Source organism: Parasteatoda tepidariorum, chromosome 4 (genome assembly GCF_982258835.1).
Source record: "Parasteatoda tepidariorum strain Cologne lab strain chromosome 4, Ptep-v5.0, whole genome shotgun sequence".
In the NCBI taxonomy this organism is placed as follows: domain Eukaryota; kingdom Metazoa; phylum Arthropoda; class Arachnida; order Araneae; family Theridiidae; genus Parasteatoda; species Parasteatoda tepidariorum.
In genome coordinates, this window is record NC_141758.1 from 22,972,616 (window position 1) to 23,000,293 (window position 27,678).

General features: G+C 28.4%; 1 protein-coding gene across 1 annotated transcript; it reads right to left on the reverse strand.

Moving 5' to 3' along the window:
- Positions 1-9,046: 9,046 nt before the first annotated feature.
- On the reverse strand, positions 9,047-22,376 carry LOC122269638 (mpv17-like protein). Its single transcript, XM_071182033.2, has 4 exons — positions 21,804-22,376; positions 16,377-16,447; positions 12,021-12,152; positions 9,047-10,529 (listed from the first exon to the last, which is right to left on the reverse strand). Exons 1-4 carry the CDS (start codon positions 22,120-22,122, stop codon positions 10,404-10,406), a joined length of 648 nt encoding a protein of 215 aa, XP_071038134.2. The 5' UTR covers positions 22,123-22,376; the 3' UTR covers positions 9,047-10,403.
- Between the last annotated feature and the right edge of the window lie 5,302 nt (positions 22,377-27,678).

Consider the following 27,678-nt stretch of genomic DNA (forward strand, 5'->3'; position numbering starts at 1 on the left):
TGCCTGTTCAGTATCGTTTGCGATGGTGATTAAAGCTTCTAATATTCTTTTATAACCCCCATGCAAAGCACTTACTGCATCAGCTCGGGCTGACCATCTGGTTTGTGAAAGACTCTTAACAACTTTTTTTGAACCTAAATGTTCTGTTAACATATTCCATCTGTGGGTAGAGCCCGAAAAAAAGTTGTACACTTTCTGAACTATTTCAAAAAACTGTGATGCCTCCGGTACACACCCAGCAGCATGGACACCTACCAAGTTTAGTGAATGTCCTGCACATGGTATAAAGGTGGCAAATTCACATTTTTCCTTGATTCTTGTTTGTAGACCACTATACTTTCCCGACATATTTGAAGCATTGTCGTAGCTTTGTCCTCTGCAATCTTTTATGGGAATATCATGTATCTCTAAAAAATTTAAGATGGTCTCCGCTAAATACTTAGATTTATGTTCTTTAATAGGTATAAATTTCAAAAACCTTTCAACAGGAACACAGTCTTTTACGTATCGAATGATGAAAGTTAGCTGGTCAATATGAGACAGATCGGGCGTACTGTCAACGCTTATGGAAAAATATTTTGCTGATTTAACTTCATTTATAATTTTTTTTAGAACCTGTTTTCCCATTACTTCAATAAACTCATTACAGATATTTGCTGATAAATAAGAAATGTTACCCTTTCCAGGATTCCCAAATTTTTTTAAGTGATCTGCAAGAAATGGATCAAATTCACTCAATAATTCCACACAACCCAAATAATTTCCATTGTTTGGAGATCCTAGGATTTCATTGTCGCCGCGAAATGGAAGCCCTCTCGATGCCAAAAATTTTACAACAGCTACAATCCGTTTAAGTACGTTTCTCCAGTAATCCACTTCCTTTTGATGTTGAGATAATAAGTCTATATCTACTCTACCAACCGCTTTACTTCGTGCCAGATAAGTCATCATAGATTGCTTATGCGCTGGGCTATTTTCATGTGTTAAAATTATGTGATTAATATGCTTCCAATCATTACATCCATTCCGAGAGCAAAGATTAACATCAGTTGGGTTAAATAAGCAGCATGAAAAACAAAATACAGAGCATTTGGAAGGCGAATACAGCAACCATTTTCTTTCGACGCTTTCATTGTTCTTTAATTTGCGAATAAATAATGCTTTGTTGAAATATCTCGTTACTAATTTATTACCATCTTTGTATGTTCTGGATGCCTCGGAAAAGTCAGAATCTTTATTTTGAAAATATACTGGTCCCTTACGAATTAAAATTTCGCGATTTATTTCAACAAACTTTTCGTGAAAATAATCGGCGGGATCGTGCGATATTAATTCTTCTGTGTTGGAAAACTGCTGTTCAATTGACACAGTTGGAGTTGTCGGTTTTAGTGAAGTCACTGAAGTCATTGCACTTTCGTCGTAGGAATAGTCGCTTTCTGATTCAATCTCTTTTTCAAAATTGGAACATGAAGGTTTAGAAATTCCCGCAATTTGTAATTGAGCTGAGTCATCATGTGGAACATTTATGAGTTGATTGCTACTTACAGAAGTTTCTCCAGTAGTAGTAGTAAAATATGATGTTAATTTTGGTAACTTTTCAATTACTTCTTTCTGATGTAGAGCTTTTTTCCTTTTTTCAGATCCACTAGGATATGACCGTTTCGACATTTTATATTATAATTCACTATTTAATTAATTTTATAACGAAAATATTCGCTAACACAAAACAGACAAAACGACGATTTAATCAAACAATACTATTTTTTTTATCAGAGCTCGAGCACAGTCAGTAACAAACTAACAACTACAAACAAAACAAACGCCACAACATCGCAGACAAATACTTGAAGGGAATTCCCGTTCGTCAAGTCAAACGACGATCGGGAATCGGGAATTCCCCTTTTTTGTCTTTGGTATTACGAATGACGTTCGAATAGGTTTCTTTAAGACATAAACCACACCGCATCAAATAATTCTTTTTTTAATTTAATAATTTTTTTTTAAATTGTATTCTTATACTTACATATAGGTATTTAAATTAACCTAAACATACTAATATCGGAAAAACTCATTTTTGAGAGAGAGTGGAGTATTATACCCTGTTTATTTATTAGTTTGATCTTTCTTTTTGACAGATGTCAAATCTGAAATCGATATAACTTTGCAACGACGAACAATATCTTCTTATTTTAATAATATTAAAAATTGATAATAATCATAAGAATAGACACACAACATAAAAGTACCTGTTAAGGACTCAAGCATTTTCCGAAAGTCTTAAGTGGTTTTTATTGCTTCGAGGTAAAATTTAAATAGAAAAACTGAAAACAATGGTTTCTTACCTACCCAATGTTTTTATGTCTAGTGCAATAAAATTGATTGACGAATGAATTTATTTATTTTGAACAGTTTAAAACATACATACAGCCACATATTTAGCCAACACATTTTTTACACCAATAGATATTTTCTGTTTCCCATCACTGACCCATCTGTCAAAAAGTTCAAGCTATGTTGTACAAGGTATAGCTATCCGCATGCGGCAAACTAAAGCTAATATAATAAGCGTAGGTATTGTAGTAAGTCATTATCATCAGATTTTTCAAAATTAATGTTTTTCGGTAATAATGTATCGGTTATGATTTGGTAATCTGGCAGGAACTAGGGGGCCCCATTCGATCGCGGGGCCCTGGGCACGTGCCCATAGTGCCCAGTGGGGAAGAGGGGCCTGGCAATGCTACACGCTACATTAACGACGTCTCCAGAGTAACTGAATGACGGTTCATATAGAAATCGCAGGTAAGCGTCTCATACAACAACGCCCCCTATAGTTCGTTGCGATCGCGAATTGTAAAAAATAAGTGAAAAACAATCCCACGGACAATGCGACGGATTTAAGGTTATGTCAAGGTACGTCTCTTGCGAATATCAATTGATTGTTAGGTTTTGTCTTTTGAAATTACATTATGACGCAACATTACATTATGAGGCAACCACAAGCACTACCAATGGTTCAAGAGGTCCACGAGGGAAAAATGCACAATTATTACCGTTATTACAAAGCACGGAAGCAAGCGGAGCAGGAATAAGAGTCGTTGAATAGAACTAGTGATCCTTCTACGACTGCTGATTCTTCTACAATTAACGTCACAGGTTACGAAGTTTAACTTCTTCCACGCGGAGGGACACCACGCACTATTTTTTTGTTAGCTTGTTTTTTACAGTTATTGTTTTTTGGCATTAAATTGTTAATTTTTTTTGTTAATTGTTCATTTTTTTTTTGTTTGTTTTTGTGCATTTCAATTTAATTGTTAATATGCTTCATAGTGAACTTTGTGATCGATGGCGTGCCCAGATTATTGTGTCGCGTGCCATTGGTTCGCCATCCCTGCTCTAGGGCATAACTTAGATTAAGAGGTCTGGTGCCCGCTAACGCGGGAAGGTACCTTATCAAGCACAGATCGTCGTCGTCGCTGGTTTATCTTTATAGTGGTCTGATCGGACTATCTCTAAAAATCAGTATGGAGACTTTACTCAAGGAAATAATAGTGGTAAAAGTAAAGAAGCTTTTTATTCGCAGTTGCAAGAAAAGTATTAGTGCAAGAGAACGCCTTGTATTCTTTTTGCATGTTGGGCAGTCACAGCAGTTGAAATTTTGTTTTTTGTAGAATCTGAGTTGAAGAGTGGATTAACTATTTTTATGAAATAAAAAATTTCAAACTAAGATTCTGGTACCTAAAATTCTAGCTACCATTTAAAAAAAAAAAATCTTCCGCAAGAAATATAAAAGTTGGCAAGTAATAATTCAAAACTTTTAAACCATTTTATATAATTTTTCATTGGTTCTAGCCAAATCTGCGACTGTCACGGCTTTCCATAACTTAGGATAATTGTTTTGTGTATGGCGCAAATTACCCGCCAGCGCACCGAATTATGCAACAGTCTGCGTTTTAAGACTACTTACCAGTATCAACTGGTATTCATTTAAAGTATTTTACTATATATTGGTACTAGACAGCCTTTAATGTAAAAAGTGTTTTAATATAAATTATTTTTTGAGAAAAGTAATGGTAATATAGCCTTTTTATTTTGTTAATTTTATATTAAGTATAAATAATAAAAATTAAAAATTTAAATTGGCAACTAAAGAAAGAATCTTAAAAACGTAAAAAGTTTCAAGAAATTCTCTAAGTAATTTTTGTATTTTTTATAAGTAAGCTAAACAAAAAATAAGTAATTCTTTAAAAACACGTTTAAAAGAATTAATATAAATAAAATATAAAAGACACTACGTTTCATTTATTAAAAAATCCTTATTACATATAAGCATACCCTCCAACTGCTACGGAATTTCCGTAGTTTCAGAAATCTTCTTTTCAGACGGTAGCAAAATTAATGTCTTAATATTTAAAAAAAATTAATTTTAGCGTAACTTGTTCACTATTACTTATAAAAGTGCAGGCCATATGGCTAGATTCTTAAGTTCTGATAAAAGTTTTATGAGATATCCATTTGCTTTAAAAATTTCTACTTTGGTTCGCTACCACTAGAAAGAATTATTTTCAAAATCCTTATAAGTTGAAGGGTATGTATAAGTAAGGATATTATTAAAGTTAAATTTAGTCTCATAAGAAACGCGTTAATTATGAAGAAAAAAATTGTGTTCGCTTTATTACGATCACTAGTTACCCATTGGTCAAATGATTTTTTTTTTCTGGATTGACTTCGATAACCGCCACAACATTTCAATTCATGGATTGCAAAAACTGACTCAATTGATGTTTGTCGTCGGATTGGTTTTCAAGTCCTGCCTATGTACGTGTTTCAAGATGTCACCTTCTTTCTTCATTATTCATACTTAGATTAAAATCACCGTCAAGACAGAAATTATAACTCAATAATATATAGAATATAAAAGTACTCTAAATTGTTATTATGTAAATACATTAAAAATGCCTGCTGGTTAGAAGAGAAGGAAAAACTCTAACCTTTGGGACCGTCTCAATCAGCTTTGTGCTCTCTTTATTTGTGATATTCACCTGAATTAATATTGAAAACGATCCAGTTTCAACTGTAGGTTAGATTTTCCGATTCTTAATTAAAACAATAAAAACAAAAATATCGCTCAAATGATGAAATTCTCTTTTATTCTCTACTCAAGAAGTATTTTTGGTGTCTCTCTGGTCCCATATCTCAAAAATGAACTCACCAATTTAATGCATAACAAAATTAAACGTGAAAAAAGGAATTATAAAAAAATTATCAAACACCAGCTTCATAGCAACGCATGCAATGACGACGCATGCGCGCAGTTTACTATTACTCTTGAACACAGTTGAAAGTGTGATGACGTCCAAACAAGATGCGCTCGCAATCAAACCCAAAACAGCACCCATTTTGCTAATGGGTTAAAAAAAATCTCACCATTGAAAGTAGAAAAAAATTCACTTTCTAACTTGTCAAATATGTAGCTTTTATTTAATCTTTTTTATAATATGTTCATTAATTTTCGTTGTATTAGCCCCGAATTCCTATAGTACTAATATTATACCTCTAATATTTCTCTTGTACGTTGTCTCATGTCTAACATGTAAACGAAACGATTTAAAGATAATCCATGATAATTTTTTATATATCCGTCGTTGAACAGCCGACTCAATTTTAAGTTTACTACAGCCAATGTTCAATTCTGTGGTCTTGTAATTTTGAACCCAATTCCGAAGACAAGGGAACTTCAGGATCAATTATTGGGATAAATTTTGCCTCCGTGGAGGACATTATGATGGAACAAACCCCATTTGGGTTACATGGCGGGGAAAACCACGAAAACTTCCCACGGTTAGTCTGACGGCAAAGCAACTTAAACCCTTGATCCGTCTACAACTGAGGAGATTTTACTTCAGCACTGTGGTCGGTGCAAGCCGGATGCGGAATTCGTATTGACCAGCCTTCATCGGGAAATCTAAGGTTATTGACATTATTTTAACAAGCCATTTCCTATTTCTGCATAGTGTAGATACCAAATCTCCTAGTTTTCACGGGAGATTCGGCATCTACGCAGAAATACCAACTTGCTCCGGACAGCAAATAAGTATTTTCGAGTGGTAGTTTATTAATGTGAGATTCTTGAGTTAATAAATTCTATTTATTTGGTTTTCATCCACCACTATTTCTAAACAATTCGAAAGCTTATATCATTTGTCACTTATTTTTGAATTGCCACTTATATAATTCGTCACGTTTAAAAAGTAAGCAAAATTAGTCAAATATTTGCACATTTAGTTTGTACTTGTTTACCGTTTTTTAAATTATTATAGCTCGTGCGATGCAGTTGGCATCCGCAATTTTTTTATTACGGGATTATAAATTATAGAATTATAAATCACTTCATTTAACGCTTTCTCAAAATTTCAAGGGGTTGATTTTGGTTATCAAAGATTTAATTCCAATCAAGTTAAATTCGTATTACTTCTTAACTTTTAATTTATGGTCAATAATATTTAAAAGTAATCCAATTAATATAATTTCTCTATTATGATCCCAATTTTACCAGATTTGTTTTGTAATATTTTTTTTTTTTTTTTTTTTTTTTTTCATCATTGCATTACTAAACATTTTCTAGTTAAGGGTTAGCAAATGCTTAAAATTGCGATTTGGCCTTGTTTTAACAAAGTAAAAATGTTTTATTATTATGAATTTCCCTGAATTATGCAACGTGTTTCCGTCTAACTTGAGTTTTAGTAAACATAAATGGAAAAGTAGTGCCATTACTCATTTCTAATTATTAATTAGTTTTGAATAAAATAGTGGTAAAAAATAAATAACTTAAGTTTGTTATTTTTCTGTAATAATATATTACGTTATTTTTTTTAAAATCTAAGTGGTTATTAAAGAAATAAATTAATCAAGACACACAATTACTAATTTCCCAAAACATTTTAAATCTTCCGTTATTGTTTTCTCACCCTAATCATCCTTATATCGTGATTTTCGAATAATTTGAGAAAATTTATTTGAAATACTCAAAATTTTAATTTTTTAACGCCAATGAGGCAATTAAATAAAAAAAAAATTATATTCCCTTGATTTTTATAGAAAACAAATTTCTCATTAATAGTTCAGGATAATAGTTGATAAGAATAACTTTATAACAACATTTTCATAATTCATATAGGAACTTTACTATCTGTTATTCAATTGAATACAGCATATTTCTTTACTATGACGGCCGTTTATTATGAATAATTGTTCTTGGCATATAAATGAAAATATAACATAGTAAAAATAGTGATAGTGCAAATAGTGTCTTCCTCAGTTGAATGCATCATTTTTTTGACAGAGGATGAATTTTATATCGAAAAGATGTTAGTATGTTATTTTCATATTCATCTTCAAGATAAAAAGAAAAATTGATCTTAAGAGTTCTACATTTATGTTTTCTACGGAATATTTTCCTATGATAGAATTGAATAATATAAATTTTTTTAAAGGAATTACGTTGATAATTGTCCTTTATATGCATGTTTAACATAAGTTAAAATTTAATAAAATTATAGCAGTATTTAAAAAATTATCAAAACTTGCAATGCCGAAGAATTAAATAGTGTTAGTGCTGCTCTCTAGTGGGCTTAGAACGAAACAAAGTATTATGTCTCAACTATTTGACACCAGCTCACTTTTCCCGCGCTTAGAAAAAGTCTGAATGAGAGACTTATGTCAAATGTTAAAATATACCTTATATTTAAAGTTGTAGCTAAATTTAGGCTTCTATTTTCTATTCAGAATAACTATGTTCATCACAACATGAATCCAAGTGGCATATATTAGGTAAAATAAACATATACGCAATTGTCCAATTATCTGAAATTTTCATAGATTTGCTTTATTGAAACCTTGCTTAGCTACCACTTTTAATGCTACAAAAATCTAATATTTAAAAAAAAGTCCTGTAAGCTGGAAAGTCACAGGTGACTTATAATTAAAAAAAATGGTAGAAACTGAATATTTTTTTTAAATTTATTTATAATCTCCTTAATTATTTAATAGTAAGATTTATATTTCAAATTCATATTTTTTTTTTTGAAATTAAACTAAAAAAAGTAGGCTAGAAAAAGGCTTTAATCCTTTTTCATAAAATTTTGAGTTTTTATTATTAATTATAATGGAATGACTAATAATTTTGAGAATTTATTAGTCATTCCATTTCTCATTTTCAGTCGCTAGGGCAAACCTGCTGAATGAATATATTGGGAGAACATATTGAATAAAGAAATATATAAGGAATATATAAGATGTTCTTACAGCTGGTGACTCATTATAAATGTATCTATGTCATAAAATATATTTTTTTATTCTTATCTAATAGGTAAGTGTTTTATTTTCAAAAACTTTTGAAAAAAGTTTCACATATATTTTTTAATTTCAGTTTCCTTCATTTTTTTATTTTTCGTGCACGTTCCAATGACTGATGCTGAGGCACCACCACCTTAAATATGATCTTGAAGTAGAACAAAAATTCAATTTAGCCCCAAAAAATTTAACATAGTTTTTTCAAAATATATTTATTTTCAATTTTATACATAATCTACATATTTACAGAAATGATTTTGTTTATTGTTACAATAATATTATAAATAACTGTTCGTCACAAATATTTTATGCATTTACGCTATTTACTAATCCCAATTAAAAAATGAAATCTTATTGGGAGAAATACATAATGCAGGGTTGGCCATAGGCGATTACAAATGCAAAAAGTGGTGACTAATAAAATTAAAGTCTTATTAAAAGAGATAAAATTAGCGACTTTTAATAGTATGTATTTTCAGTTTACTATTGAAAACGCATATAAGGTATGTTTTAAGTTTAATTATGTATAGTTTGAAATGTATGTCATAGTGGCATTTACGATTGAATAATTGAAGAGATAATAAGTAACTAAAAATGGATTGAGTTGCTACCACTTTTTACATTTTTAGCCATCTGTGGCATCCCTGATAATGGATAAAACACATAATACACAATTTATTACAAATTATTGTTTTAGTTAAACTGTTAACCTTGTTCTATTGCTCCAGAAAAATTTTACAATATATAATTTGGTTTCACAATAAACAATTTACAACAAATTATTGCTTTGGTTCAACTCTTAACTTTGTTCTATTGCTCCAGAAAAAATTTAAAAATACATAATTTGGTTTCGCAATAAACAATTTATTATAAATTGTTGCTTTAGTTCAACACTTAACCTTGTTCAATTGCTCCAGAAAAATTTAAAAATATATAATTTGGTTTCACACTAACAATTTCGCTCTGCTATAATTTTGCAAACCGTATCTGCAAGTTATAAAAACTGACAAAATAAATTATTAAAAACGAAATTAAAGGTGCGTTATTAAGCTGCAAACTATAATAAATTAAGCTGTGTTTGTTTACGAAAAGCTCTTATACCTTCATCAAACCTAGTGCTATAAAATAGGACTGTTTGAGCCCTGAAAAAGAGATAAAGCTAGTAGTAAACTAATTTCATATCAAACTTGGTTAAAGAAGTCGTTGCACTTATATATAATATATAAGTTATAAGGAATATATTAAACTGTTTCTTAAAATATAAAATGACCGTTAATAAGTAGGTGTGATGACTGTCATTACATCTACTATACCATTACTTATCATTATACCTGAAGAAGTATAATGAAAATGTTTGCCTTACACCTACTCTGCCATTACTTATCATTCATTATGCACGAGGAAGTATAATGGAAATATTTTCATTAATACTACTCGGCTATTACTTATTATTATACCTGAGAAAGTATAATGAAATATTTTCAATACACCTACTCTTCCATTACTTATCATTATACTTGAGGAAGTATAATAAAAAAGTTTTCCTAACACCTACTCTGCCATTATCATTGTACCTGAGGAAGTATAATGAAAATGTTTTCACTACATCTACTCTGTCATTACTTATACTCTGTTATTACATCTACTCTGTCATTACCTAAGGAATCATTATGAAAATATTTTCATTACACCTACTCTGTCATTACTTATCATTGTACCTGAGGAAATATAATGAAAATGTTTTCACCTGAGAATCATCATGAAAATATTTTTATTACACCTACTCTGTCATTACTTATCATTGTACCTGAGGAGGAATAATGAAAATGTTTTCACTACATCTACTCTGTCATTACTTTTCATTATACCTGAGAATCATCATGAAAATATTTTCATTACACCTACTCTGTCATTACTTATCATTGTACCTGAGGAAGTATAATTAAAATGTTTTCACTACATCTACTCTGTCATTACTTATCATTATACCTGAGAATCATCATGAAAATATTTTTATTACACCTACTCTGCCATTACTTATCACTGCACTTTCATTATACTTCCCACAAAGTGAGAAGTTCTCGCTGTTTTTTATGACCTTCAACTTCTGAACTAGGACTGCAAGTAACAGCACACCATCCAAACACGGCAGGGATCTCAACTTTCTTCCGAATTGGAATCTGCAAAAAAAAAATTTAACTGAAATGTTTTATACAAATGGAGAAACAATCTAAGAAAGTTTCATAAAACCACTGTAAAAAAATTTTTTAATTCAAAATAAAGTTTTAATTATTTATTAATTAATAATTAATTAAATCAACTAATAGAAAATAATTATTATTAAAAAATTATTATTAAAAAATTATATAATTAATTACTTGGGAATTAAATATGAATTAATCCAGAATTTTCTTTAATCTTTAACCCTCTGATACAGAATTTTAATTAAACATATTATCACACTTTTTTCATTATATTATTTAAGGTCATAATAAGTGGAAAAAATTATATTTAACATTTTAAAAATTTATGGTTATGAAATACGTCAAAAAACACAGGTGTATTTTTTTCTTTTTTTGCATTAAATGTAACATTTTCCTAAAACGGTTCACTTCTAAACAATAGTTTTTCAAATTTACACTCAATTGCAGTTATTTAGATGTAAAAGAAACAGTTATTCATCATTGAAATTTCTTTAATTTACAAAGTTAATTATTGATAAAATACGAATGGAAAAACAATTCTTTCAAACTACTTTTTTTGGATTTTATATTTTAGTACAAATATAATTTCAATATTCTAACACATTTTTTAGTAACTATTAGACAGTTTTAATAAGACATAATTAAAAGACATAATTAACAGACATAATTAAAAGACATCAAAATGCATTTTTGCTTGTTATTAGATCATCAGATTAAAATACTATATAATAAGAACACCAGTGTCCCATCTGCAACAAAGGGTTAATGCAGACCTGCCAACTTTTAACCCCTTCCATTATCATTTTCCCAGTGGTATTAAAATGGAATTAAAACTTCAATTTTAAGCAAACAAATACGTTGTATTTGTAATAATTAATTTGACAACCATGATAGTAACGCATATTAATATATAAGCTTAATTTTTGTAAGAATAGTGGTGATCAAAATCATTTAAAAATTAAATTTATATAAGAAAAAATAGTATATATTTACTACCACTTTAAATATAAAAATAAAATCTCCCTCAAAATCCGGGAGAGTTGGCAGGTATGGTTAATGGTTAATGGTTAAATGTTAATAATACATTATAGCATATTTGAGTGCAGAACCTTATTCTTCAATGCATAACAAAACATTTAAAATTTAAGAAACGCTAAAAAAAATTTAAAATTTTGTTAGATATTCATAGTTATATGAGTTTTGCAAACTTTTACAAAAGCAAAAACAACTAGTCTACAAAAAATGTATGACACAATATTCGTGATAACATGAAATCCTAGGAATAACTATTTTTGATCAGAATCGTTCGCAAAGTTTAAAAAAAATGTAAGGCGTCAAAATAAAAATAAAAAATGTTGCAAAATGTTTTAGAAAAACATCAATCAATGTGTTAAAAATATTAAAAAGAAGATTTATATAAAAAGTATCGAAACAAGTTTAATTAAAGATGAGAAAATTAATTGATACCTCTTGACTTCTAATGACACATATTATGTTTATCCATATAAACAATGCAAATCCAATAAAACCCACTCGAAAATACGGTGGTATAAAACGGTAGCTAATGGCTTGTGCTGGTACCCAAAAACAGATGTTACACTAGAAAAAGAATGCATTTATTTAAAGCATAAAAGAAAACATTTACAATTTTTATGCAATGAACAAGATCAATGTAGCTGGGTCAATGAATATTTTCGTTTAAATCTGTTGACAAAGTAGTTTGTAAATATCACAAAATTCATTAGACTGCCAAAAATAAACTTATATTGTCAATAAACATTTTACTTTGGAATCTATCGGAAAATGGATAGAGAGCTTGAAACACGCGTTTTAAAAAAATAAACATAGCTCAGCATATACGTTTAAGAAAATGAATAAATATTGAAACACGCGTTTTATAAAAAACATAGCACAATGTTTACGTTTAAGAGACTGGACAGAGCTTGAAATACGCGTTTTAAAAAATAAATATAGCACAATGTATACGTTTGAGAAAATGGAGAGAGCTTGAAATACGCGTTTTGAAAAATAAACATTGCTCAACAAATACTTTTAAGAAAGTGGATTGAGCTTGAAAGACTCATTTAAAAAAAAGAAATATAGCACAACATAATATGCTTAAGAAAATAATATTGAGCTTGAAACACGCGTTTTAAAAAATAAACATAGCTCAGCATGTACGTTTAAGAAAATGAATAAACCTTGAAGCACGCGTTTTAAAAAATAACCGTAGCACAATGTATACGTTTAAGAAAATGAATAAAGCTTGAAACACGCGTTTTAAAAAATAAACATAGCTCAGCATGTACGTTTAAGAAAATGAATAAAGCTTGAAACACGCGTTTTAAAAAATAACCATAGCACAATGTATACGTTTAAGAAAATGGATAAAGCTTGAAACATGCGTTTTAAAAAATAAGCATAGCTCAGCATATACGTTTAAGAAAATGAATAAACCTTGAAACACGCGTTTTAAAAAATAACCATAGCACAATGTATACGTTTAAGAAAATGGATAAAGCTTGAAACACGCGTTTTAAAAAATAAACATAGCTCAGCATGTACGTTTAAGAAAATGAATAAACCTTGAAACACGCGTTTTAAAAAATAACCGTAGCACAATGTATACGTTTAATAAAATGGATAAAGCTTGAAACATGTGTTTTAAAAATAAATATAGCTCAACATATTACGTTTAGGAAATTATATGACACTAGAACTGGATAATGGGGAATCATGAACACTTAAAATTGCTTTAAAAAATTGCTTTTAATAAACCCGAATCTTTAACGCTCGTTACTTTAAAAATTATTCCGGACTAGAGCTCCACATTTCCAAGGCATGTATTTCTTATTCTTATATGCCTGAAAGGACATTTAATTTAAAAATATACCATAAATACGAAATAATTGCTCCTCAAATTTTGAGTGAAATCGCCAAGATTCCGAGTGGGGAGCATTACAACAAAGCAAAAGAAGAAAAGAATAGGAAATAGATTATATTTGATTAGACTTAGATGTTATTGAAACTAATTTTGTAAACAGGACTTTATGTTATCCTTCTTTAGTCCCTATGGAAGCTGGTTCCAACCTTATTAGTCATGCAAACTATCAATTTTATAAGAATGAAAACTTTGAGACCTGCTAACTACTAAAGATGCAAGTAAAAGATATAATACCAAATTGATACATATTATGTACTCAAATATAGTGGTTTTTTGTGCTGCATTTGGTTGTACAGAAAAATGTTCTTAAGTTTTTAAAACTCTAAGCAATTTATTTCAGTTTATATATATAGAACAATGGATTTTTCTAAACCCATTTTTAATCTAGCTAACTCTTGTTCAAATATGATCCAATATTTTACTATGCCGCTTATGTTAACTCTCTTGTAGTTTTTAACTTGCTGCCATTGCCTTTTGTAAGCTCTGCGGTTCAAAATAATCCATTGTGTTACCAAAAATAAAGATAAAGGAAAAGAATGCTTCATATTTATTTATTTATTTTTAGTTTAACACGTTGAATGCCACAGGGGTCACCGGTGACCAGCGAAGCCAAGATTATTAGAAACACATAATTCGAGTAAATTTTTAATTTTTTTATGTTATTATAGTTACTAAAATATTGGGTGGTTCGGAAAGTAATTTCGTTTTTTTTTTTCGGGGGGGGGGGGGAAACGAAAGACAATTTTTGTATAATGAATAAATATTTTTTTTAAATTATATATTAACCATTCTGGTCCAACACCTTTTGCCATCTTTCTGGTAGTAGCATGATTCCACGCTCATAAAATGCTTGGTCTTTGCTGGCAAAACACTGATCCAGGTGATTTTTGACCTCTTCATTTGAAGTAAAGATTTTAGAGTCCAAAAAATTTTGCAGTGACCGGAACAAATAATAATCCGAAGGTGCCAGATCTGGAGAATATGGTGGGTGTGGTAGTATATCCCATTCAAGCTGTAAAAGCTTTTGGTGAGTGACCAAACTTGTATGAGGTCTCGCATTATCTTGATGGATCACTATACCTTTTCTATTGATTAATTCTGGCCTTTTCTGTTGAAGTGCCTCATTCAGTTTGTCCAGCTGACGACAGTAGACTTCCGAATTAATTGCTGTGTTATCCGGTAAAATCTCAAAAAAAAAAAAAAACATTACTTTAAAATCCCACCAAACAGACAGCATTACCTTTTTTTGATGGATATTGGTTTTCGAAATGCTTTGAGCCGGTTCATATTTTTTGCTCCATGATCTCTTGCGTTTGACATTGTTATAAACAACCAATTTTTCGTCCCCAGTAATGATGCGCTTCAAAAATGGATCATTTTCGTGACGTTTGAGAAGCGAATCACAGACGTCGACGCGACGACACAAATTTCTCTCCGTGAGAACATGGGGAACCCATATATCGAGCTTCGAGGTAAAACCCAGGCCTTTCAAGTGACCATAAACAGTTGAATTCGATATATTTAACCTCTCACCGATCTCACGTGTTGTTATTCGCCGATTTTCATCAACTTATGCCTTTATCGTGTCTTTATCAGCTTCAACCGGCCTTCCAGAACATGGTGCATCTTCGACACCAAAATTGCTAGATCGAAATTTTGCAAACCAATTCTGGCACTGGCGTACTGTCAACACATCTTCTCCATACACCTCGGTTAATTTCTTTCTGGCATGAGCAGCATTTTTACCTTTTATATAGTAAGAAAGTAAAATATGACGAAATTGCTGCTTGCTGCTCTCCATATTTAAAAGGATACCAACCAAAAACTACTGCGTAGAATTAATTGAACTTTTTCACACACAAGCCTTGCTATATCAGCTCTCAAAACATATAATGATAATGCGGCTTAAGTGCGAAATTGGGTTTGAAAAAATATAATTAAATCCTCAATCGGAAAAACGAAATCACTTTCCGAACAACCCGATAGCTTGAAGAAATTAATGCAATATAGAGCACACAAAAATAGCTTTATACAAATACACAGTACTTTATAAAAATACGCAGAGATACCAACGTGCTCCGGACAGCAAATAAATATTTTCAAGTGGTAATTTATTAATTGTAATTCTTGGTTTACTAAATTTAATTTAGTAGATTTTTATCCACCACTATTTCTAAACAATTCTTATGCTTATACAATTCACAGCTTATTTCAGTGAAGTTTCATGCTAAACCTTTTAAAATACTTGCACAATCTGTCAAATTTGCAAATTTAGTTTGTAGTTATTTACCGTTTGGCCAGACGGGTAAGTGCAAGCCATGTAAAATTAGCGAGGCATTCAACGTGTTAAAGTTAAAATTTCCTTTAATGTTTTAATAATTTCTTGCAACTTTTAAGTAACAGTTTTTCTTAAAAAGTCCACTTATTAGCCTACTGTAAAAAAATTACTTTCACTCTATTGTTTTCTTCTACAAAAACTTATTCTACTGTCTAATTATTATTATTTTTACTTTGATAATTCCTACTCTTATGGAAGTTTCTCAGTTTTCTAATCTACAAAATTATAAGACATGAAAGATATGTCACAAATTAACCTTTAAACGACAATTCATCATAAAAAGAAATTTGTATATTGGCAAATGAACGAGGAAATTTATTATGTAAAACGTTAATAGAAACGTTATATTAACTACGTTAAATGAAAGCAATATTGCCATTTAAGTTGAAAACTGTCAAATCTAAGTCTCTCAAATTAAAAAAATTTAGAAGACTGAACCAGGCTATCGTTGTTTAGAAACAACACAGTAAGTAAAGATTAATCACCTGGTTTAAAATGCATTTAAAAATTAATTGCTTCACTGTACTCAAAATATACTTACTGTCATTACTTTTGAGAATCTGTGTTTAAGTTCAGCAAAGATATCTTCTCTGCCTTCTAATATACTCATACCTTATCGAAAAAAATAACAAAACAATCGATTATTAAAATAATATTAAGAATCAATAATTGGGTATATAAATAAAAATTATATGAATAATAATTATAATTTATTTATTATTTTTACTATTAAATGTTTATTACATCTATATATATAAAAATATTTCATAATCCCCGATAAAGGGCAAAATTTGTTTCTTCCCGTTGACACAACAATGCTTTTATTGCTCTAAAAAAACGAACACTTAAATGACTATTAAAATGTAAATTTGCTACCCGAATAAAATCGAAGCACCTAGCATTTTTAATCTAAGTACGAAGAGATTACCTAATTTAAAACTTCATTCGCTTCAAAAACATGTTAATAGGAAAAAACAGTCGACGTCTTTTAAGCGCTCAAAAACAGGCGTCCATTTTCAGGACTTCCCAAACATGAATAAGAAGAAACAGAAATCATTTGAAATATAAAAGGAAAATTTTCCAAAGAAAAACGGAAAAATATATGTGAGAAACAAAACTTGAAACACCCCAGTAGCCGAGAGGGAAAAAGATAATTATATCCGTTATCAAAAATACGAGAAATCATCACTTTCTGCTCATTGTTGGAATCTTAGGCATAAATTCAATTTCAACGATGCCAAAATTATTTCCATCCTAATCATATCAGATCATCTTGATTCCTTGGAATCTCGTTTTCTTTATATGAATCATGATTTCCTTGTTAACAACATTAGTTCCTCGCCACCTCTCCATAGCGCGTGGAAATGCATTATACCTTGATTTGTCCCTCTCGGTCACGTTGGTTTTTCTTATTCTATTTTTCATCTTTTTCATTTCAAAAGATAATTAAGTCTGTTATCAAAAATACGAGAAATCATCACTTTCTGCTCATTGTTGGAATCTTAGGCATAAATTCAATTTCAACGATGCCAAAATTATTTCCATCCTAATCATATCAGATCATCTTGATTCCTTGGAATCTCGTTTTCTTTATATGAATCATGATTTCCTTGTTAACAACATTAGTTCCTCGCCACCTCTCCATAGCGCGTGGAAATGCATTATACCTTGATTTGTCCCACTCGGCCACTGTGGTTTTTCTTATTCTATTTTTCATCTTTTTCATTTCAAAAGATAATTAAGTCTGTTATCAAAAATACGAGAAATCATCACTTTCTGCTCATTGTTGGAATCTTAGGCATAAATTCAATTTCAACGATGCCAAAATTATTTCCATCCTAATCATATCAGATCATCTTGATTCCTTGGAATCTCGTTTTCTTTATATGAATCATGATTTCCTTGTTAACAACATTAGTTCCTCGCCACCTCTCCATAGCGCGTGGAAATGCATTATACCTTGATTTGTCCCTCTCGGTCACGTTGGTTTTTCTTATTCTATTTTTCATCTTTTTCATTTCAAAAGATAATTAAGTCTGTTATCAAAAATACGAGAAATCATCACTTTCTGCTCATTGTTGGAATCTTAGGCATAAATTCAATTTCAACGATGCCAAAATTATTTCCATCCTAATCATTTCAGATCATCTTGATTTCTTGGAATCTCGTTTTCTTTATATGAATCATGATTTCCTTGTTAACAACATTAGTTCCTCGCCACCTCTCCATAGCACGTGGAAATGCATTATACCTTGATTTGTCCCACTCGGCCACTGTGGTTTTTCTTATTCTATTTTTCATCTTTTTCATTTCAAAAGATAATTATGTCCGTTATCAAAAATACGAGAAATCATCACTTTCTGCTCATTGTTGGAATCTTAGGCATAAATTCAATTTCAACGATGCCAAAATTATTTCCATCCTAATCATTTCAGATCATCTTGATTTCTTGGAATCTCGTTTTCTTTATATGAATCATGATTTCCTTGTTAACAACATTAGTTCCTCGCCACCTCTCCATAGCACGTGGAAATGCATTATACCTTGATTTGTCCCTCTCGGCCACTGTGGTTTTTCTTATTCTATTTTTCATCTTTTTCATTTCAAACGATAATTATGTCCGTTATTAAAAATACGAGAAATCATCACTTTCTGCTCATTGTTGGAATCTTAGGCATAAATTCAATTTCAACGATGCCAAAATTATTTCCATCCTAATCATATCAGATCATCTTGATTTCTTGGAATCTCGTTTTCTTTATATGAATCATGATTTCCTTGTTAACAACATTAGTTCCTCGCCACCTCTCCATAGCACGTGGAAATGCATTATACCTTGATTTGTCCCTCTCGGCCACTGTGGTTTTTCTTATTCTATTTTTCATATTTTTCATTTCAAACGATAATTATGTCCGTTATCAAAAATACGAGAAATCATCACTTTCTGCTCATTGTTGGAATCTTAGGCATAAATTCAATTTCAACGATGCCAAAATTATTTCCATCCTAATCATATCAGATCATCTTGATTCCTTGGAATCTCGTTTTCTTTATATGAATCATGATTTCCTTGTTAACAACATTAGTTCCTCGCCACCTCTCCATAGCACGTGGAAATGCATTATACCTTGATTTGTCCCTCTCAGCCACTGTGGTTTTTCTTATTCTATTTTTCATCTTTTCCTCCCTCAGAACTGTGGTTTTTATACTTCTATTTTTATCTATTTATTGCTTTTATTTTTCCATTTTTTGTAGGCAGCTTTGCGCTTTATATTTCAAATCACTTCTGCCCGACGACCTGCACGTGAAGTTGAGCAATTTATACGGTTGATCCGTTTAACGAGGACCGATACAACGTGCCCTTTATGCAGTCTGATCATAGTGCTCACCCGCCCGCTCACTGACAGCAGCCAATGATGCTTGACTTCGCTGTTCTACTGGGAACGGTGTCTACAATTAATCCATTATGGGACTTAAACTATATTTAAAAATCAATTTATTTAACTCAGCATAAATCTATGATTAGTACAAAATTAGCTACAATTAGGAGTAGTCTAACTTTTAAACAAATAATAATAATTATACGGACAAATTACGTACAGTTTTATAGAAAATACTAAATTTATGGAGGATTTAGTACAATTTTAAAAAATAATTATTGTGCATCAATATAAGGCGCAATCAGGAGAAATTAGAACATAATTGAAATAGGTTTAAAACAATTTCATAAAATAATGTCTGGTTTTGAAGCAGATTACATCATTAATATTAATAACAGTTTAACTATTTATGAAATACTGTTTTTTTTTTTTAATGCATGTGCACAAGGAAGCAATTTTCTTTATGTTTACATTTAAAAAAAAAAGAAAAAGATAGTTGATTAAAAACTGCGTTGTTAAAAGATAAAAACTGTCCACTTATTGTTGACAATAATATAAACCATTAATTTCGTAACAGTTTTTATAACAAAAGATATAAACTGTTACGAAATTAATGGCTTATATTATTGTCAACAATAGTTTAATATAATAAAAGATAAAAAATTGTTACGAAATTAACGGTTTATATTATTGTCAACAATAAGTGGACAGTTTTTATCTTTTCACAACGCAGTTTTCAATCAACTACTTTTTTTTTAAACTGTTACAAAATTAATGGTTTATATTATTGTCAACAATAGTTTAATATAATAAAAGATAAAAACTGTTACGAAATTAATGTTTTATATTATTGTCAACAATAGTTTAATATAATAAAAGATAAAAACTGCTACGAAATTAATGGTTTATATTATTGTCAACAATAGTTTAATATAATAAAAGATAAAAACTGTTACGAAATTAATGTTTTATATTATTGTCAACAATAGTTTAATATAATAAAAGATAAAAACTGCTACGAAATTAATGGTTTATATTATTGTCAACAATAGTTTAATATAATTAAAGATAAAAACTGTTACGAAATTAATGGTTTATATTATTGTCAACAATAGTTTAATATAATAAAAGATAAAAACTGTTACGAAATTAATGGTTTATATTATTGTCAACAATAGTTTAATATAATAAAAGATAAAAACTGTTACGAAATAAATGATTTATATTATTGTCAGCAATAAGAGAACAGTTTTTATCCCATTACTCCTCAAAGGTTTAATAAATATGATTTTAAATATTTTGCCTACAAAATAATTCAATAATAAGCATTAAAGGCCACACTATTTTAATTATCTCATTGTGATTTTAAAGATTAAGCAAAATTCTGGAGAAATTCATATTTGATTCCCGAATTATTAATTAAAATATTTTTAAATAAAAATTAATCTTGATTAATTTTTAAAGAATAATTAACATTGATTAATCTTGAACTCTCGATTAATTTATATTTCATAATTATTTAATTTTCAATAAATTATAATCAATCTTGATAAATTTTTAAATAATACTTAATTTTAAATTAATAACTAATTTTAAACTAATAACTAATTTCACATTAATTATTTATATTAATAAATTTTTAATTATTGTCTCTAATTCAACAAATTTGATACCTTAATTAATTAATCTTCCATAAATAATAATCAATATTTATTAATTTTTAAATAATAATAAATCTTTGTTAATTTTTAAGTAATAATTTATTTTAAATTAATAACTAATTTTAAATTTAAAGCTAATTTCAAATTAATTATTAATATTAATTAATTTATAATTATTGTTTCTAATTCAACAGATTTTATCCCTTAATTAATTATTCTTTCTTAAATAATAAACAATCTTGATTAATTTTTAAATAATAATTAATTTTAAATTAATAACTAGCTTTAAATTAATGACTAATTTTTAATTAATTAATAATTTAATTAAGTTTTAATTAATGTCTCCAGTTCAACAAATTTGATCCTTTAATTAATAAATCTTCATTAAATAATAATCAATCTTGATTAATTTTCAAATAGAAATTAATTTTGAATTAATAATTCATTTTAAATTAATGATTAATTTTAAATTAGTAACTAATTTAGAATTAATTATTAATTTTGATTAAGTTTTAATTATTGTTTCTAATTCAAAAAATTTGATCCCTTAATAAATTTACCTTCCATAAAGAATAATCCTTCTTGATTAATTTTTAAATAATAGTTAGTTTTAAATTAATACTAGTTTCAAATTAATAACCAATTTCAAAATAATTTTTAATTTCAATTAATTTCTAATTATTGCCTCTTATTCAACATATTTGATCCCTTAATTAATTAATCTTCCTTAAATAATAATCGGTCTTGATTAATTTTTAAATTATAATTAATTTTAAACTAAAATCTAATTTTAAATTAATTATTAATTTTAATTAATTTTTAATTACTGTCACTAATTTAACAATATATTGTAAATCAACAATATATTAAAACATTTTCATTATAAATAAATTATAAAAATATTATTATAACAAATATTTTGCTTACTTGTAAAATAGATGGAAATAGTCCCTGGTGTACACACTGCGAGATCTACTAAAACTTTGAATATGATATTTCTTTTCGACACGGCAGGCAAAATTTTGTTGAAAAATCGAAACCAACCATAGAGGACAGGTCCCATGATACAATATCCTATGACACCATGATTAACAACGTTTCGGAAGTCTATATCTTTTTTATCGGGGAGAAGATGTTTCTTAATGAGCTGATTCGAAAACGAAGCTGAAACATAAGCTGTCCCAAATGTTGTCATATTCATCAAAAGAGGTCTTTTGCGAAATAAATTCGTCACACTTTTTAACATCTTTTATTACAAAGACAATGCTATTCTTATCAAAATTAAAATCAAATATCTAATAGATTAAATCCAGCCTCGAATTTTTAATATATTTAAACCAGCCTCGAGTATTGAATGAATTAAATCCAATCAAATTTGAATAAGTTAACCTATATTTGAGGCCAATATGCATAATGTTTTAGTCAGAAAGCTATATTCCTGTTGTTTACGGACATTTAGCAAGAAAAGGACAGTTTCAAAGTATTTTATTGTTAAATACTGATTCAAAAGATCATAAAATACAAATTCAATCATCGTACTTTGACGTAAGAAATTTGTTTTAGGTACAGGAGTAACAAGGTACGTTAAATTTATTACTTGCTTTAATGGCTTATTATTGAACATGATCTTGAAATTTACTGATTCAAGCGAACGTAAGATTGAAATTAAACTTAATGATTGTGGTATGTGTATTAAAAAAAAGTAAGAAATATAGATTGTTGTATTCATATTAAAAAGTTTCAATGAAAAAAATTTTGGTAAGCAATTTTTTACTGAAAGCGTAAAATAAATAATTTTCATTTCTCATAATATTACGACAATAGCTGTTCTAATAACATACAATTTGCTTTTAACTGCTTGTTAAAGTTGTTTTTTTAAGTTGTTTTTTTTTATTGAAAGTAACACTTGAGTCCCACACACACGTACACACTCACAAATAGATAAAACTACAAAGAAAGGAAACATTTTTAAAAAGAAAAAATAAATAAAACAATTGAAAAAGCATGAAAAAAAATTTTAACTTTTTTTTAAAATTTAAACAAAATGAAAAGCTAAAAACAAAATAACGAAAGGATGTAATCTTGTCGTCAGCTCACACGATTATATCCGCAAATTACAGTTTGTCTATGGTAAGAGCTCCCCCCCCCCCCCCCGCCAAAAAGTCTGAGGCCATCTGCTGCTATGGAAAAAAAAACAGCGCATTCCAGGGAGGGTAGCTTCTCTTCACTCTAGGGCAGTGGTCGGCAAAATGTGGCTCCAGAGCCGCATGTGGCTCTTTGGCTCCTTAAGAGCGGCTCTGGCAGAAATATCCACGGAAGGCGCAATAATATTTTCATTTAAAAAAAAAAAAACTTGGTAAGAAAAAAATTGCATCTTATTTTGATAAATTAAAATTCTTCTACAAATCGAGAACATGCATAATTTTTTGTTTAAGTTAATAGATAGATAGGTAATTAAAATTTTATATTGTTGTGAAAATACGTAACGAACATCGAGTTAAATTTTATTAATTTTTGTAAACATAAGCGCAAACCATGTACAAGTTACTGGCTGAAATTGTTCGTATGTTTTCGGCGTACTCCGGTGTGATACAAAGGTACCACAACCATGCGCGCATACTTTTTTAAAATAGTGGGGGTACAAATTGGCATCACAGACCTGCAGGGTGAACAGTTATGTCTTATCCACCGTGTCTGCCGTTGTCCTGTCTTATTAAAAAGTGTCTGTATTTTTCAATCTAGCTGCACATCTTACAGGTATTTTTATACGATTTTATTACACCTGCTATGTATGTTTGTGGTTCCGGTACAACATTTTTCATCGATTTTTCGATAACCTCTGTTAGTCCAAATGTTGGAAGTTTTCTGCCGATGCTTTGCATTGCAAGCAAATTTGGCTCCCACTTTTTTTATTACATTGTTGTAATGTTCATATTTGGCTCTTTGGCTAAAAAGTTTGCCGACCACTGCTCTAGGGCTAACACAATAGACCAAAGAAAAATATTCCGTTTATTTCGCTGACCCTACAACCCTACTTGAAATAGTTGTACCTCGGTACCATAGTCACCACTAGAGTGCCTGTATTGAAAAGAGTGATGACAATACCCAAGAGCGCATGCGCCGCCGTCATATTTTTGTCCAAGGGGGTTGCCAGATGATACACCGCAATTGGCGCCATTCGCTTATTTGGTGTTATTCCGAAGGACTTTTAACATTTTAAATTTTGATAAAAACAAACTGTGAAAAATTATTTGAAGGTATCATAAACCCACATTACACACCCCTTTTTCTATTTTTCTGTATAAATGATACAAGATAAAAAAAATTTTATAGAACTTCTAATTCTTATTAATAGAAAGAAAAAAATTAGACCTTAAATTTTAACTATAGCTTGATATATACTGACAAATAGTTTTACATTTAAGTTTCCTGACTTTTTTTATGCAGAAATAAATTTTGGAGAATTAAAAACATAGAAGAGATAAATATTTTTGTTTTAATTTACTTTCATTTTGTATTGAAACATTTCAGAGGGAAAAAAATACAATGTGTGAAGAATTGAACTGAATTGTAATACAAAATGGATAATACATTATTATTAATGACATGCATGAAATTTTGGTATTAAAAACACATTTCATTAAAAAGTTAAGAGATATAACTTATGGAGCATAGGAACCTTAATCTGAGAAAAAGTATTTTTAAATATGTTTGTATTTAGAAAATATATTCAGGTAAAAAAAATATATTGATTTGATTTATTGAGATAAAAAGAAAGCGAGCATTCCACTTAAGTATTTCAAATTTCACCTAAGTTAATAATCATGCAAAAATAAGTAAAATTTATCAAAAGATAAATGAATGAAAAGAAAGTCTCCTTCTGAAACTTTCTATCAAATGTTTTTAAAAATAAATTCTACAAAATATAATGTAAAGTCATTCTTTTATATTTGAGTGAAAAAGAAGTTACTTTACAACTCAATTAGAAATCAAAGTTAAGCATTTTAATGAAGAGCTAGATCTATAACCTGTTAACTGTATTAGTTTAAGAAATTAAATTTAATAGCACTGCAATCTGTACTGTAGGGTTCATATCAAATATAACACATATGATTTTCACTATTTTTTTTTAAATTTTATTCCCAAATGCAATGATCTAGTTTTGATAGCCTAATTGCATTTTATTATTGCAAAATAATTGAGCTGTAATGCAATTCGATACCATAATCTTTTCTTATGAAATGTTTCTTTAAATATAAATTTTTTTTTAATATTTTCATACAAAAATTATTTAGTGATATTGGCATCTGGGTTTTTCAGGACAAAAAAAGACATATTTTAATAAATGATAACTTACTTTATCTTATATAAAACATTACCTTCTATGATGAAGCTCCAAATTTATAAGTGAAAAAAAAAATCAGCACAAATTTTTATTCTAGTAAACTTTATTACATAGTATGCAAGCCTAATTGCTCGTAATTACACATTCTTTGAAATAACGAGCTGCAAGATTGATACTTATGAAGTGAAATTTTATCATTAAAATCAAAGTTTAATAACATTTTAAACAAACAGCACAAGGTATTTACATTATTTACAAAATAATTTGGCCTTTTACATCAATGTATTTTCAAGTGAAGAGAAAACTATAGAAATAAGTATTTATTTAAATTGGTATTACAACTACTTGTATTTACACATTTATTGAAATAGCAAGCAACAATATTGATATTTATGAAGTGAAATTATATAAATAAAATCAAAGTTTACTACATATTAATAACATATTAAAGAAATGGTACAAAGTATTTACATTATTTACAAAATAATTAATTCAGTACAATCAATAGCTTGACCTTTTACTTCAATGTATTTTTAAGTGAAAAGTAAAATGAAAATTATTCAAATAAGTATTTACTTCTACCTTTGTTTTAAGATTTAGAAATATATATATGTTTCAGTCTCACACAATGGAGGGCAAAGAAAAATGACAAATTTAATAATTAATAATAGTAAAAAATAGTTTTTAAAATTTATATAAAACCTAATTCTCCAGCTGACATTTTCCCTCTGAAATATTAATTAATTCTTCAAAACTCATTGGGAAAGCTTATTATAAAAAACATAATTTCCAATTTAAAGAAATTCTATATTTCGAAAACTATATTTATTACAACTACCAGTATTTACACATTTATTGAAATAGCAAGCAACAATATTGAAATATTATGAAGTGAAATTATATAAATAAAATCAAAGTTTATTACATATTAATAACATATTAAAGAAATGGTACAAATTATTTACATTATTTACAAAATAATTAATTCAGTACAATCAATAGCTTGACCTTTTACTTCAATGTATTTTTAAGTGAAAAGTAAAATGAAAATTATTCAAATAAGTATTTACTTCTACCTTTGTTTTAAGATTTAGAAATATATATATGTTTCAGTCTCACACAATGGAGGGCAAAGAAAAATGACAAATTTAATAATTAATAATAGTAAAAAATAGTTTTTAAAATTTATATAAAACCTAATTCTCCAGCTGACATTTTCCCTCTGAAATATTAATTAATTCTTCAAAACTCATTGGGAAAGCTTATTATAAAAAACATAATTTCCAATTTAAAGAAATTCTATATTTCGAAAACTATATTTATTACAACTACCAGTATTTACACATTTATTGAAATAGCAAGCAACAATATTGAAATATTATGAAGTGAAATTATATAAATAAAATCAAAGTTTATTACATATTAATAACATATTAAAGAAATGGTACAAATTATTTACATTATTTACAAAATAATTAATTCAGTACAATCAATAGCTTGACCTTTTACTTCAATGTATTTTTAAGTGAAAAGTAAAATGAAAATTATTCAAATAAGTATTTACTTCTACCTTTGTTTTAAGATTTAGAAATATATATATGTTTCAGTCTCACACAATGGAGGGCAAAGAAAAATGACAAATTTAATAATTAATAATAGTAAAAAATAGTTTTTAAAATTTATATAAAACCTAATTCTCCAGCTGACATTTTCCCTCTGAAATATTAATTAATTCTTCAAAACTCATTGGGAAAGCTTATTATAAAAAACATAATTTCCAATTTAAAGAAATTCTATATTTCGAAAACTATATTTATTACAACTACCAGTATTTACACATTTATTGAAATAGCAAGCAACAATATTGAAATATTATGAAGTGAAATTATATAAATAAAATCAAAGTTTATTACATATTAATAACATATTAAAGAAATGGTACAAAGTATTTACATTATTTACAAAATAATTAATTCAGTACAATCAATAGCTTGACCTTTTACTTCAATGCATTTTTAAGTGAAAAGTAAAATGAAAATTATTCAAATAAGTATTTACTTCTACCTTTGTTTTAAGATTTAGAAATATATATATGTTTCAGTCTCACACAATAGAGGGCAAAGAAAAATGACAAATTTAATAATTAATAATAGTAAAAAATAGTTTTTAAAATTTATATAAAACCTAATTCTCCAGCTGACATTTTCCCTCTGAAATATTAATTAATTCTTCAAAACTCATTGGGAAAGCTCATTATAAAAAACATAATTTCCAATTTAAAGAAATTCTATATTTCGAAAACTATATTTATTACAACTACCAGTATTTACACATTTATTGAAATAGCAAGCAACAATATTGAAATATTATGAAGTGAAATTATATAAATAAAATCAAAGTTTATTACATATTAATAACATATTAAAGAAATGGTACAAAGTATTTACATTATTTACA

Excerpts from the sequence above, each read along its gene's own strand:
- LOC122269638 (XM_071182033.2), bottom strand. The coding sequence starts at position 22,122 with ATGTTAAAAAGTGTGACGAATTTATTTCGCAAAAGACCTCTTTTGATG. Across the intron at positions 16,448-21,803 it reads TATTTCCATCTATTTTACAA|GTATGAGTATATTAGAAGGC; the intron begins GTAAGCAAAATA and ends TTTTTCGATAAG. Across the intron at positions 10,530-12,020 it reads GTGTCATTAGAAGTCAAGAG|ATTCCAATTCGGAAGAAAGT; the intron begins GTATCAATTAAT and ends TTTTTTTTGCAG.